Source organism: Phoxinus phoxinus (genome assembly GCF_949152265.1).
Source record: "Phoxinus phoxinus genome assembly, chromosome: 1".
NCBI lineage: Eukaryota > Metazoa > Chordata > Actinopteri > Cypriniformes > Leuciscidae > Phoxinus > Phoxinus phoxinus.
This window is the reverse complement of record NC_136876.1, coordinates 51,666,969-51,681,028: the sequence shown is the minus strand read 5'-3', so window position 1 is coordinate 51,681,028 and position 14,060 is coordinate 51,666,969. Positions and strand designations below refer to the sequence as shown.

The window sequence follows — 14,060 nt, the reverse complement described above, 5'->3', positions numbered from 1 at the left end:
TATTCAATGCGGCCCAGTTGTGGCCCAGATCCGGTACATGTGTATTCAACGCGGCCCAGATGTGGCCCAGATCCGGTATATGTGTATTCAACGCGGCCCAGATGTGGCCCAGATCCAGTATATGTGTATTCAACGCGGCCCAGATGTGGCCCGGATCCGGTACATGTGTATTCAACACGGCCCAGATGTGGCCCGGATCCGGTACATGTGTATTCAACACGGCCCAGATGTGGCCCAGATCCGGTACATGTGTATTCAACGCGGCCCAGATGTGGCCCAGATCCGGTACATGTGTATTCAACGCGGCCCAGATGTGGTCCATATCCGCTACATGTGTATTCAACGCGGCCCAGATGTGGCCCGGATCCGGTACATGTGTATTCAGCGCAGCGCAGATGTGGGCCAGATGTGGGCCGGATCTGGGCCGACACTATGTTGCTGTCCGGGACTCCAGAAAGGAACTATAAACACTGAATTCTTCAGCCGCCGGGCTCCTTGAACCCGTCAGCAAACACACATTTGCAGAAAGTCTGTCCCAGTAGGCAGTGTGTGTTGCTGTGAACAGGCTTTGAGGAAGAGGTTCGGATGGAGAGCTCACTTCTTGTTGGCGATGCGTCTCTTCCTGGTGGCCAGCATGTCGTAGAAAGGGTCCCGGCTGATGCTCGCTCTGAAGGAAACAATTAATGGGAGATGTGTGAGACTTTGATATGGAAATAAAGCATAAATCACTGTTTCAGTGACTGACAATGTGTTGCTACTGAGCGCCTCTCCAAAACTATTTCTATGGACCAATTGAATCAGAGATAGTAACTTTTTATATTATGATTTGCTTTTGATTTGCCTGGACCACAAACCCAGTCTGGAGTCGCACGGGTATATCTGTGGCAATAGCCAACTATACATTGTATGGGTCAAAATTATCCATTTTTCTTTTATGCCAAAAATCATTAGGATATTAAGATCATGATCCATGAAGATATTTAGTAAATGTCCTACCGTAAATATATAAAACATGTATTTTTGTGAGTGAGTGCAGCACAATCGTGAACATAAATGCACAACTTTAAAGCAGATTTTCTCAATGTTTACATTTTTTTGCTCCCTCAGATTCCAGATTTACAATAGTTGTGTCTCGACCAAATATTGTCCTATCCTAACAAACCACACATCAATGGAAAGATTATTTATTCAGATTTCGGGTTATGTATAAATCTCAATTTCATAAAATTGAACCATGTGACTGGTTTTGTGGTCCAGGGTCACATATATGTTCGCACACACACTCCTGTCTTAACGGCATCATAGGAAATAGTTTGTTCAGTGACCTAATTTGGTTGCCATGGTTTCTGAGGACACACCCCACCCCGTTTAACTCCGCCTCTCAGGGGTAACTCCGCCTCTCAGAGGTAACTCCGCCTCTCAGGGGTTTTCTGCGTTTGAGTGGCGTTTCGGATTGTCCAGTGTAAGGTGACTGCTAAGGCCAGACCTGCTAAGATTAAAGGCTGGTTTTATACTGATATTCACGCTAGAAATATTGTTAACGCCGCGCATAGTGTGAAACTCATCCTCCACTGCAGAAAGTGCAGTACTACATTAAACTGCTATATATAATGTTGAATATAACGTATAATAATGCAATATTTGTGGGTCCTGATAATGCCAAATGTTAGCAGTAAAAAGTGTCCTACATTATTGTAAATATATCTAGTCGGTGAAAGAGTGCAAGAATATTCGTCTACAATAATTCAGTGTTTTCAGAATCATGAATATTGTTATTCTGGTGTCTCTATTGTCCTGTGCTTTGGGTTTCCAGCACCAAGTCCAACACTATTCATTTACACACACACAATTCAGCATTTTAATCAACAGAACATCTTTTACCAAAGAGTATCGCAATAATATGGTGTCGTGAGTTCAGTATCGTGATATGTATCGCTACACCGCTATTAGTAATGCATTTTGAACATAGCCATCGCAATTTCTATTGTAACATCTTAAGAATATGTTAGAATGAACAGAGAGTTCTAAATTCTAAATTCTAAATTCTGCACATACAACACCATCCGCTCCAACTTCTACTGAACGAGTTAAAAAACCTCTGAGAAGAGGTTGTTTCTGTTTCTAAAGCGTGACTGAACGGTCCAATATCCCGAGCGTATAAAGCGTGATTGCAGATAAGCAGATGAGGATAGTGGGTCATAACTGTGCCAACCAGGCAAAAAGTGCTCGTGATAAAGCCTCTCATCCTCCGGCGCCTGGATTAGCGGAGACACGGGGACCGCAACAGGTCTGCTGGTCCCCCGGAGTGTGTGTGTGTGTGTGTGTGTGTGGGGTTAAGCTCTGACTAATCTCCACTGACGCCCATAAAAACACAGGGTCGAGGATGAGACTAAACCCCATCATGACTAGTGCTGTTAAAATCCCCACACATTAAAAAATACTATAGTATATATGGTAAAATTACTCTATTGAATACTATAGTGCTTTTGAACCACAACCCACATTAAAAAATACTATATTATAGTACTTTTAAGAATTAATTTGACTATAATATACTACAGTATTTTTGCATGTGGGCTCTGCTGTCCCAATCTGGACCAAACCAGTTAACAAGATCCGTCCCAAAAGCCAGTGAGGTGAAATTCACAAAACATGCCAGTAACGTGACTGGGATTCTTTGCATTGTGTGATTATTTTCATTAAAATGATGTAATCCCCCCCTCCCCCTATTCTCATTACTGTAATGTAACAATAAATAAAATAAATGATTCAATAATCCCATTTTCATTACAGTAAAATGCTGTAAAACAAAAAAATTGAGGTAAATAATGTCACAATTACATTGTATTGCAGTAATGAGAATCTAAGTGTGTTTAAATAAACTTGGCTTAATTAAAATCACCATTAAGAATAATGGCAAAAGTTACATTTGGTGATGAGATTGTGTATTTTCACACATTTTGTTAATGAAAATTTGATGGGAAATAATGTTTAATTATAAAAAAAGAAAAAATGCTCCTAAAAAAATTGACTTTATTTTCTTTATGCATAAATATAGTAATATATATAATATAAAATATAGTCATATTCTTTACATTTGACTTTTGGAGTGTGATATGATCAGCTAATCACTGTCCTGAAGCGAATTAAGCCTGAATTAAAATGTTTCAATGAGAGTAAAAGCTGTTAAGGCCAATAGAGGTCAATTGTAAAATGATTATTGGCTAACTTACACAAATGTGAAGATTGGATCATATGAATCGGCATCGATACATCAAGAAAACGAGTGTATTTTTACAGCATTAGTAAAAAACGTCCTTCTAACGACATCTTTGCAAAACTCCACACACATACCCCATTTCATATAGATTAACATTACACGGGCAGATTATGGATTAATAAAGATCTATTTTCATTGTACAATACTACACAGCAACATCCCCGGTTTTAAATGAACTGTGCTCAGAGTACATACAGTATGTGACCACAAAACCAGTCACATGGGTCAATTTAGTTAAATTGAGATTTATACATAAAAATGTATACAATATAGATAAAGCTGAATAAATAATCTCTCCATTGATGTGTGGTGTGTTAGTATAGGACAATATTTGGTCGAGACACAACTATTGTAAATCTGGAATCTGAGGAGCAAAAAAATGTAAACATTGAGAAAATCTCCTTTAAAGTTGTGCATTTATGTTCACGATTGTGCTGCATTCACTCACAAAAATACATGTTTTATATATTTACGGTAGGACATTAAAGTAACAGTAACTCTGAATGTATTTAATGTATTAAAAAAGCAAGATTCAGAATGTGTGATCGGTTGCAATAAATGATCATTGGTGAATGTAATCTGGTAATAATAACAAATATCCACTTTTGGTCAGGAATAAGATTAGAGAATTATCCTATTTTATGATGCTGGAAAATACATCACCTGATCACCTTTCTTTCTGGCTTCCTTTAAAACAAATTATGTGGTCTGGTGAACACTGTTACAAAGACCTCAAACAATGTTTTATTTATTTTTTATAAAACAAAGTGTCTCTAAACCCTGGCCTTGTGTCTGACACACATATGCAGGTCTTGAGTCTCTAATAATGAGCTGATGACTTTAATCAGGTCTGTTTGATTAGGAAGACACATTATTTTCAAGAGCATTAACCCTTTAGCTCCACTCACTGGAAGTTTCACTTTGAAAGTGTAGCGAAACGTGCAATAATCAACGTAATATCTAGTTTTTCTAATGAGCTTGGCTTGTTAGTTACTTTACCTATGCGTGTTGTTGTTGTTGTTGTTGTTGTTGTTGTTGACAGTGGCAGCTCATTAGCTTTCGTTATCAAGTCAAGTCATGAAAAGCTAATGAAAACCCCAAATTCAAAAAACTAATGAGTCTATATAATATATTAGTTTCACCTTTTAAGTTGAATTACTGAACTTTTGCACCATATTCTGAGAGATTGTTTTGGCTTTACAGCAGCTCTAGAGTAAAGTTATTGTCCAGCTAAAGTTTAGTTCCCCTTCAGGAACTCTCGCTGCGAGACTCACAGTGGGAACGCCCCTCAGCGTGACGCGTCTGAAGTATGAATGAAATCCGTCAATGAAAAGATGGAGCGTCATAGCGAGTGACGTCACCGACCAGGAAGCTATAAATAACCCCGAATCCACAAGCCGCTAGCTTTTTGTTCTTCAGCAGCTATCGAGTGTGTTTGAAATCTGTGTGTGTGAGAAATTGTGTTTGACTGTTGTAGGCAGGAGTTTATCACTATATATCTCTATATATAAAAAAACTAACGAGTGTCAATATGACGAGCGAAAAGCAGCAGTATAGAAAGTGTGTTCCCCCCTGTACTCGTTACATCACGGGTGGGGATTCACACCAGCTATGCGTTGCCTGTCTCGGGGTGCAGCATGCCCAGTCAGCTCTCAAGGGAGCTGACTGTGAGCATTGTGAGCGCTTCCCATCCAGAACTCTGCGCTCGCGGCGCTCGCTCTTCGAGGAGGGTGGGTGGCTGCGAGCTCCCCAGGGCTCGGGTCCCGCTTCAGCTGAGGCTGATCGGAGACGCATGTCCTGGGGTTCGCAGATGGATCTCACCGGCGATGTTGAGACGGGCCCCGCCCTATCTCAGCACTCTCCGGCGGGATCCAGTGCCTCATACCTGGCTCTGGAAGCGCGTGCTGAGGCCGCTACTTCTGCCCGGGTCGAGGCACGGGATGATGATGTGGAACTTAGATTATCCAGTTCTGAGGAGCTGGATGTCGAAAGTTTCACATCAGGAGACTCGTCACACATAAATGCAGATGATGAGCTGATGGATGTTTTGTCTCGTGCTGTGGAAAGACTCAGTATTGAATGGCCAGCTGATAGGCAGGAGTCTAGTGATAAAAAAAGCAAATTATACGATAGATTTCTGCCTCCACGTCCACAGCTTTCTCGCCGGTGTTTGCCGTTTTTCCCTGATTTGCACACTGAGGTGTCTAAATCATGGGTCAGTCCAGTTTCAAGCAGAATTCACACGAATAATCTAATGCTTATTCTAACATATTTGGAGCGAAAGCTTCAGGGTATGTGTCAATGCCGAAGGCGGAGGAGACGCTGGCTTGCTATCTCTCTCCGGCTTCGGCGTCTTCACTTAAAACACCGGCCCTTCCCTCTAAACCACTGAAAAGTACATCTGTGTTGGTAGGGAAAGCTTATTCGGCGGCGGGGCAGGCGGCCGCATGTTTACACACTATGGCCATTATGCAGGCTTATCAGGCCGACCTGCTCAAAGATGCTTGTGAAGGGGGGGAAATTTCTGCTAATACTGTTAATGAATTAAGGCAGACTGCTGATCTTGCTCTTCGGGCCACTAGGGAGACCGCCAAATCTGTCGGCAGGTCTATGGCAGCTCTGGTGGCCACGGAGAGGCATTTATGGTTATGTCAAACATCTATGAAAGAAAAAGATAAGAATCTTCTTCTTAATGCTCCCGTCTCGCCTGTGGGTCTCTTCGGTGACGCTCTTCATTCTGTCGCTGAGAAATTCCAGGAGGAGAAAAAACAGACGGATGCTTTTCAGAAATTTATTCCCCTAAAAGTTCGTATTACTGGGCCGGCTGAGCGAGGGCAGACCCAGCCGCCGAATACATCTGTGAAAAGAACACAACAGAAACGGAGCGTCGCGTCTCGTGCCCCCCCGCAGAGAAACTGGAGGGACGAGACGAGGCGCTCTCCGGCGCGACCTTCTCGTGGCAGGGCTGATCTGAGGACAGTCATTGTCGCCAAGAAGGCCGCGTCGAAGAGGTCCTGACGCGATCTGCGCCAGGGCTCTGAGGGTGGTCCCCGCCGAGAGAAACTCGTGTTCACCTCCTATAATGGTGCCCTGTCTCTCTCGGCTCCCTCAGGGGCCTGCTCTACCAACCCTGCCAAACCAGGGCGTAGAACGGCCCGGCGAGTGTTTTCCCGAGGGACGCTCGCCGCCTCCAAGGAGGGCTCTAGTGTGCTCAGACCAGCTGCTCCCTGCCGGTGCGCCGTTACAGGGCGCTGTGTCTGTCACGCCGAATATTCAACCAGAGGCCAGCCCCGAGGGGCTGGTTCCCTTAGTAGAATTTTTGGTAGAGTGGAGAAACCTTCAAAATGTGTCTCGTTGGGTCCTGCGCACGATCGAGAGAGGTTACACCATTCAATTCAGGTCTCGTCCACCTCGATTCAGAGGGGTCCTTCCCACTGTGGTGGGCCCCGAGCAGGCGCTGGTAATGGAACAGGAGGTTATGACTCTTCTGCAAAAAGGAGCTATAGAGCGGGTTCCTCCTCCCAGCAGGGAGTCAGGCTATTACAGCCGTTACTTCATTGTTCCAAAGAAGGACGGGGGGTTGCGTCCGATTTTAGATCTGCGTATTTTAAATCGCACTGTAGGGAAACTCAAGTTCAGAATGCTTACTCTCAAATAGATTGTGTCACAAATCAGGTCCGAGGACTGGTTTGTCACAATAGATCTAAAGGATGCCTACTTCCACATATCGATCCTTCCTCAACATCGGAAGTTCCTGAGGTTTGCGTTTGGGGGCCAAGCGTACCAATATCGGGTTCTTCCGTTCGGCCTAGCACTGTCACCCCGAACTTTTACCAAATGTATGGATGCGGCGATAGCCCCGCTGAGGCTTCAGGGCATCCGCATCCTGAATTACATAGACGACTGGCTAATCCTAGCCCAGTCGGAACAGCAAGCGGTTCGGCATCGAGATGTCGTTCTCGCTCATATCAAGAAGTTGGGGTTGAGACTGAACGCCAAGAAGAGTGTGCTTTCTCCATTACAGAGAACCACTTTTCTCGGTGTAGTGTGGGATTCGACGACGATGCAGGCACGTTTGTCACCTGCTCGTGTTGCTTCGATTCTCGCCGCAGTCAAACAGATCAAGCTAGGCCAGCTTATCACTGTAAAGCAGTTCCAGAGACTGTTAGGTCTCATAGCAGCAGCGTCCAACGTGATTCCTTTTGGCCTGCTGCACATGAGGCCGCTGCAGTGGTGGCTCAGAACCAGGGGATTCTCCCCGAGGGGAAATCCGCTCCGCACGATCTTGAGTTCGCGACGGTGTCTTCGCGCCCTGATCGTGTGGAACGATCCTTGGTTTCTGTCCCAAGGTCCTGTGCTGGGAGCTTCTTGTCGTCGCGTTCTGCTAACGACAGATGCCTCTCTCACGGGTTGGGGGGCGATCATGGGTGGTCGCCCAGCTCAGGGTCTGTGGCAGGACCATCATCTTCAATGGCACATAAACTGCCTAGAAATGTTGGCGGTGTTTCAGGCTCTGAAACACTTCCTCCCAGACCTAAGGGGCCACCATGTTCTTGTCAGGACAGACAACACATCGGTGGTCTCTTATATCAACCATCAGGGGGGTCTGCGCTCGCGGCCTCTATGCAAACTAGCCAGTCAGATCCTTCTATGGTCCCAGGGGAAACTTCTGTCTCTGAGAGCGATTTATCTCCCGGGGTATCTAAATCGAGGGGCAGACATCCTGTCGAGGCAGGGGCCGAGGCCCGGGGAATGGAGACTTCACCCCGAGGTGGTGGAGCTCCTTTGGGAGCACTTTGGTCGTGCCGAGGTAGACCTCTTTGCATCCCGAGAGACATCACACTGTCATCTGTGGTTCTCTCTCAGTCATCCAGCCCCACTGGGGTTGGATGCTATGGTACAGACGTGGCCGAGGTCTCGTCTGTACGCCTTTCCCCCGATTGCTCTGCTCCCAGGAGTTCTGGAGAGGGTCCGCCGGGACGGAGTCAAGCTACTCCTGATAGCCCCGTTCTGGCCGGCCCGAGTATGGTTCTCGGACCTTGTGTCCCTTCTCGACGGCTCTCCCCTGGAGATACCGGTCAGGAGGGACCTATTGTCCCAGGCGAGCGGGTTCATCTTACACCCTCGCCCAGAACTGTGGAGGCTATGGGCTTGGCCTCTGAGGGGGCCCAGCTCGTAGATCTTGGTCTCTCGACTGAGGTCGTTGAGACCATCCTTCAGTCCAGAGCTCCCGCCACTAGGAGACTTTATGCCGCAAGGTGGAAACTTTTCACCTCCTGGTGTAGAGAGCGCCAGCAGGACCCAGTTAACTGCCCGGTTGGTACAGTGCTGGAGTTCCTGCAGGACCGTCTCTCTACAGGGTTATCCCACTCCACACTGAAGGTGTACGTGGCGGCCTTAGCTGCTTACCACGCCCCTTCGAGTGGAGGTTCTCTCGGGAGACACCCACTGATATCTCGTTTCCTCCGTGGCACCTTGAGGCTGAGGCCAGCAGTACGCACGAGGGTACCATCCTGGGACCTGGCCATCGTTCTAGAAGGCCTTTCCCTGGCTCCTTTCGAGCCCCTAGAAGAAGTATCTGAAAAGTTCCTCACTCTTAAGACTATTTTCTTGCTGGCTATCTCATCTCTAAAGAGGATAGGAGATATCCAGGCACTGTCAGTGGCTCCCTCGTGCTTGGAATTCTCGCCTGGTATGGCTAAGGTTTTCCTCTACCCTAGGCCAGGCTATGTTCCCAAGGTCCCAACTATGTCTGCTAGACCTGTTATACTGCAGGCCTTTTGTCCTCCTCCCTTTCTGACGTCAGACCAGGAGAAGCTTAATCTATTGTGCCCAGTTAGGGCCCTAGACACTTATGTCCACAGAGCTGCCCTGTGGAGGAAGTCTGAACAACTGTTTGTTTGCTTTGGGTCCCCTGATATGGGGGCTCCCGCTTCTAAGCAGAGGATGAGCAAGTGGGTGGTCGAGGCCATCACACTTGCTTACGAGTCGGCCAGTCAGCCTTCCCCTTTGGTTGTACGGGCCCACTCTACTAGGAGTATGGCTGCTTCTAAGGCTCTCCTTTCTGGAGTTTCTCTTCAGGACGTTTGTGATGCGGCAGGCTGGTCCTCACCGCATACTTTCGTCAGGTTTTATAGTCTTGATTTTAGCTCCACTCCTGGGGCTCAGATTCTATCGTCAGTTTGTGCTCCCTAATGCACACACTACGGGTATTTGCTCGTATGGAGACGTGGGTATTGCGTTCCCACTGCGAGTCTCGCAGCGAGAGTTCCTGAAGGGGAACGTTCTGGGTTACGCATGTAACCCTAGTTCCCCGAGGGAACGAACGCTGCGAGTTCCTGCCATACTCCCTGCATCCCCCGGATCGCTGCTTCAGAACTTTAGAAGCTAGCGGCTTGTGGATTCGGGGTTATTTATAGCTTCCTGGTCGGTGACGTCACTCGCTATGACGCTCCATCTTTTCATTGACGGATTTCATTCATACTTCAGACGCGTCACGCTGAGGGGCGTTCCCACTGCGAGTCTCGCAGCGTTCGTTCCCTCGGGGAACTAGGGTTACATGCGTAACCCAGAACGTTTCTCTGCGTTTCTTCAGCAAATGGGTGCCAGCCAGTATTTAAGGCGAGACACTACAGGTGAATAGGGTAAAATGTTAAAATAATAGATATCACCATGAAACTTCCTCAGTTGATTACTTACACAAGTATATAAAAAAAAATTTATTACAAGTTTTTGAAATTTGAACGTTTAGTTATGCAAATTAGGCATTATCTAATTAAATATGCGCAATTTTGCAAATGTTTTCGGTAGATAGATCTGAACATATGATAAAACAGGTGCAAAATTATTTTTTCATTTTGATTACACACAAGATGAAGAAAGATGTTCAGAGGGATTTCAGGATATATGCTTTCATTACCTAGGAAATCTAAATATACTGTCCATAGCCTTAAAAAAGCGATTTTCGCCATATTTTTTTGATTAAAATGTCCCATAAATCAGGCCAGGAATGATTTATTAACAAATCCCTCTGAGCATATCTTCAGAATACTGCTAAGTGTATAACTGGAGAGTTTGGTGAACATCGGCTGAGATGTTTCTACTGGAGAATGACAAAAAACTCATTTTAAGAAAAAGGCATTTAAAGATTTGTAATGTAAAAATTCATAATTTTTTAGTGGAAACAACTATTTACTGACACAATATCTCATCAAATCATCAGCAACAACAATACAAACCACCTAAATCACATCAACACTTATAAACACAGCATTTATGGCCTTCAACTGAGCAGAAAAACAGTCAAAAACACACATCTGAATGTCAGAGCGCGTCACGTGATGCATCTGAACCAATCACGCTGTCAGAAATTGACATCAGCCAATGAGATTTCGAGAGTTAAATGCCCAATGTACTTTCAATGAGACTTTTAGAGTTAAATGCCCATTGTACTTTCACGATTGGTTGCTGATAAAAAGGAATGACCATATTTGGATCGACAGCATTGTACAGGAGAGAGAGAGCTTTCCAGCGGTGTGTGTGATGACGGTGCAGACAGAGATCGCGGATCATGATGATTTATAACGCCAACTTTTGATGAATTTAGGAGAAATCTACAGACGCAAATAGACAAAGTTAGTAAAATAAAGACCTAAATGTGGATTTCAGACTTTTTTCACCACAAGTCTGAAAGAAGACATGTTATTGAAGACAAATATCCAAAAATCTCACAATTGACCAGTGAAAAAAAAAACAACAATGTTTTTGTTCCCGCCTTAAATCACTGAACAAGACTATTGAACAATCGATGGGAAAGCCTACTTGATGGATTTGATCCACTCCTCCTTCTCCTCTGGCGTGGGAGCTGATATCCGGTAGACGACGTGGTTCCCCTCCACCACCCTCCCGTCCGCCTCCGTCTTGCACGCCTTGATCACCTGTCCTTTGTGGTTGGGATTGTACAGCTCGAAGCAGTTCTGCACGAGGAGACACACAACACACTGTCAGGCGTGAGGTTCCCGCGGTCCCGTACGGCTCACGTTTGCTCGGGCACTCACGGGCTTCCGGGGCTCCTCCACCTCTCTGATGCTGAGGTTCTCCAGCGGGATGATGCCACGCGGCTCCTTGTCCTGAAGTCAGGAGAAACCCATCAACACGCATCCGGGACGAGAGTAACCCCTCAAACCCCCAAAGACCAGACATGAGGAATAATGATGAAAACCAATCCACTTACTGTTGTGTACTCGAAATAATACAAGCAGTTGTCGGTCAGAATAAACCATCTCCTCTTCCAAGTTTTTACTCGTCCACCTGCAGAGAGAAAGAAGGATCATCAATGCCGTGTGACCCGATTTCTGATAATCATAAGTCGCACGGGTATATCTGTGGCAATAGCCAACTATACATTGTATGGGTCAAAATTATACATTTTTCTTTTATGCCAAAAATCATTAGGATATTAAGATCATGTTCCATGAAGATATTTAGTAAATGTCCTACCGTAAATATATAAAACATGTATTTTTGTGAGTGAGTGCAGCACAATCGTGAACATAAATGCACAACTTTAAAGGAGATTTTCTCAATGTTTACATTTTTTTGCTCCCTCAGATTCCAGATTTACAATAGTTGTGTCTCGACCAAATACTGTCCTATCCTAACAAACCACACATCAATGGAGAGATTATTTATTCAGCTTTCAGATGATAAATAATCTCAATTTCATAAAAATTACCCCTATGGCTGGTTTTGTGGTCCAGAGTCACGTTTCAGGAATATCAGCAACAATATCTTCTGCTGGACACTCATTTATTTGCAATGAAAATATGATCTGGTTCAAGTTCTCCATAATCACAGTGTATGTATTTTTCCCGATGTTATAATATAAATATAATACAACTCTCTGTAAACATCAATTGGTTGAGTTACTGAAGAGTCTGAGACTGCGGCCCTGTCCTAAATACTACTTTTAATAGTCTTTTTTGTCATGTTTTAAAGAAGTAAACTTATTTTGTTGTTAACAGATAATGTTAACTGTAGTGTGTTATTCAATGATGTATTGAAAGTAAATATATCTTAAATGCACTTTATCTTTATAAAATGTGTAATCATATATTTAAATATAATGTAGGTTCAATAGAAATTACAGAAAATATATCCAGCAGCACACTTTAACCACACAAAGATGTACTTATAAAGTCCCCCTGTAGTCCATAATCGTATCCCTTAAAACTCATCTTTGATCACCAAAATTACTTATTTAATTTTTTTTCCTTGAAAAAAATTCTTCATGCCTTAAAATATCTTGAATGTACCTCGACACCCTTGCCTCATTTAGTATGCGTGGTTCTATGAATATGCAAATGAGCCCCGTCTCCACTCACTCAGAGACCCACTGGTTGACGATCACACGTTGATCTGATTGGTTACAAGGTAGTGTGTGACGTCAGAAACACCAGCGATTTCACACCGTGTGTTTGAGACTGTCTTTGGTTCACTGCAGTTTTAATACTCAGCAATGCTGTCGACTTTACACATCGAATTTGTCTTAAAGCAGATTAAAAACACCACAAAGACACATAAACAACATTAAAAGCAAGAAAAGGTGCAATACTGCCTTGTTTTATATGCAAAGTTGACCGGTTCATAAAAAAAGAACGATACAACTATTTGCATTTAATATAAATGTACCCTATAATATATTTTCATTCATATGCAGATAACATGAAACTAAGTGTCCAAAAACATTAGATTAAAATCCCTCTATATTATTCCGGTAACAAGTGCTCTTTTTAAAGTGTACTTCTTTATCACACGAAGCAAGCTCACACAACTCCAGCTCGACTCCAGCTCCTGACCGCAGAAAGCAGAGCACAGAAACGTCCGGGAGCTGAGAGGAGTTATTTCTGTTGAGACGGATCGCAGCGCTGCCCTTATTTGGGTTATTGCTCACAATCTTTCATACAAAACCTGACAAGAGATTGCATTTTGCAATCAAATTAAATGCAATATCTCACAGCAAACGTACAGAGCATGCTGTAGTAGAAGATGCTGCAAGTCTCTCTCACACACACCCCCACACACTCACACATTAAAGCCTCTGACTCATGTGCCCGTCCCCCTGTGTGTGTGCTGTAGTGTGTGTGCTGTAGTGTGTGTGCTGTAGTGTGTGTGTGCTGTAGTGTGTGTGCTGTAGAGTGTGTGTGCTGTAGTGTGTGTGTGTGCTGTAGTGTGTGTGCTGTAGTGTGTGTGCTGTAGTGTGTGTGCTGTAGTGTGTGTGCTGTAGTGTGTGTGCTGTAGTGTGTGTGCTGTAGTGTGTGTGTGTGCTGTAGTGTGTGTGCTGTAGTGTGTGTGCTGTAGTGTGTGTGCTGTAGTGTGTGTGCTGTAGTGTGTGTGTGCTGTAGTGTGTGTGCTGTAGTGTGTGTGCTGTAGTGTGTGTGCTGTAGTGTGTGTGTGTGCTGTAGTGTGTGTGCTGTAGTGTGTGTGCTGTAGTGTGTGTGTGCTGTAGTGTGTGTGCTGTAGAGTGTGTGTGCTGTAGTGTGTGTGTGTGCTGTAGTGTGTGTGCTGTAGTGTGTGTGCTGTAGTGTGTGTGCTGTAGTGTGTGTGATGTAGTGTGTGTGCTGTAGTGTGTGTGCTGTAGTGTGTGTGCTGTAGTGTGTGTGCTGTAGTGTGTGTGTGCTGTAGTGTGTGTGTGCTGTAGTGTGTGTGATGTAGTGTGTGCTGTAGTGTGTGCTGTAGTGTGTGTGCTGTTGTGTGTGTGTGTTGTAGTGTGTGTGATGTA

General features: G+C 44.6%; 1 protein-coding gene across 2 annotated transcripts in view; it reads right to left on the bottom strand.

The window, feature by feature from the left end:
- cyth3b (cytohesin 3b) overlaps positions 1-14,060 on the bottom strand; it is a 68,500-nt gene continuing 54,440 nt past the window's right edge. For both annotated transcript variants that reach the window (XM_079622835.1, XM_079622834.1), the window contains exons 10-13: positions 11,514-11,590; positions 11,338-11,409; positions 11,102-11,256; positions 1-667 (exon numbers count right to left, since the gene is read on the bottom strand). In XM_079622835.1, coding sequence (XP_079478961.1) covers positions 595-667; positions 11,102-11,256; positions 11,338-11,409; positions 11,514-11,590 — 377 coding nt within the window. In that variant the 3' untranslated portion in view covers positions 1-594. The remainder of the gene's footprint in view (positions 668-11,101; positions 11,257-11,337; positions 11,410-11,513; positions 11,591-14,060) is intronic.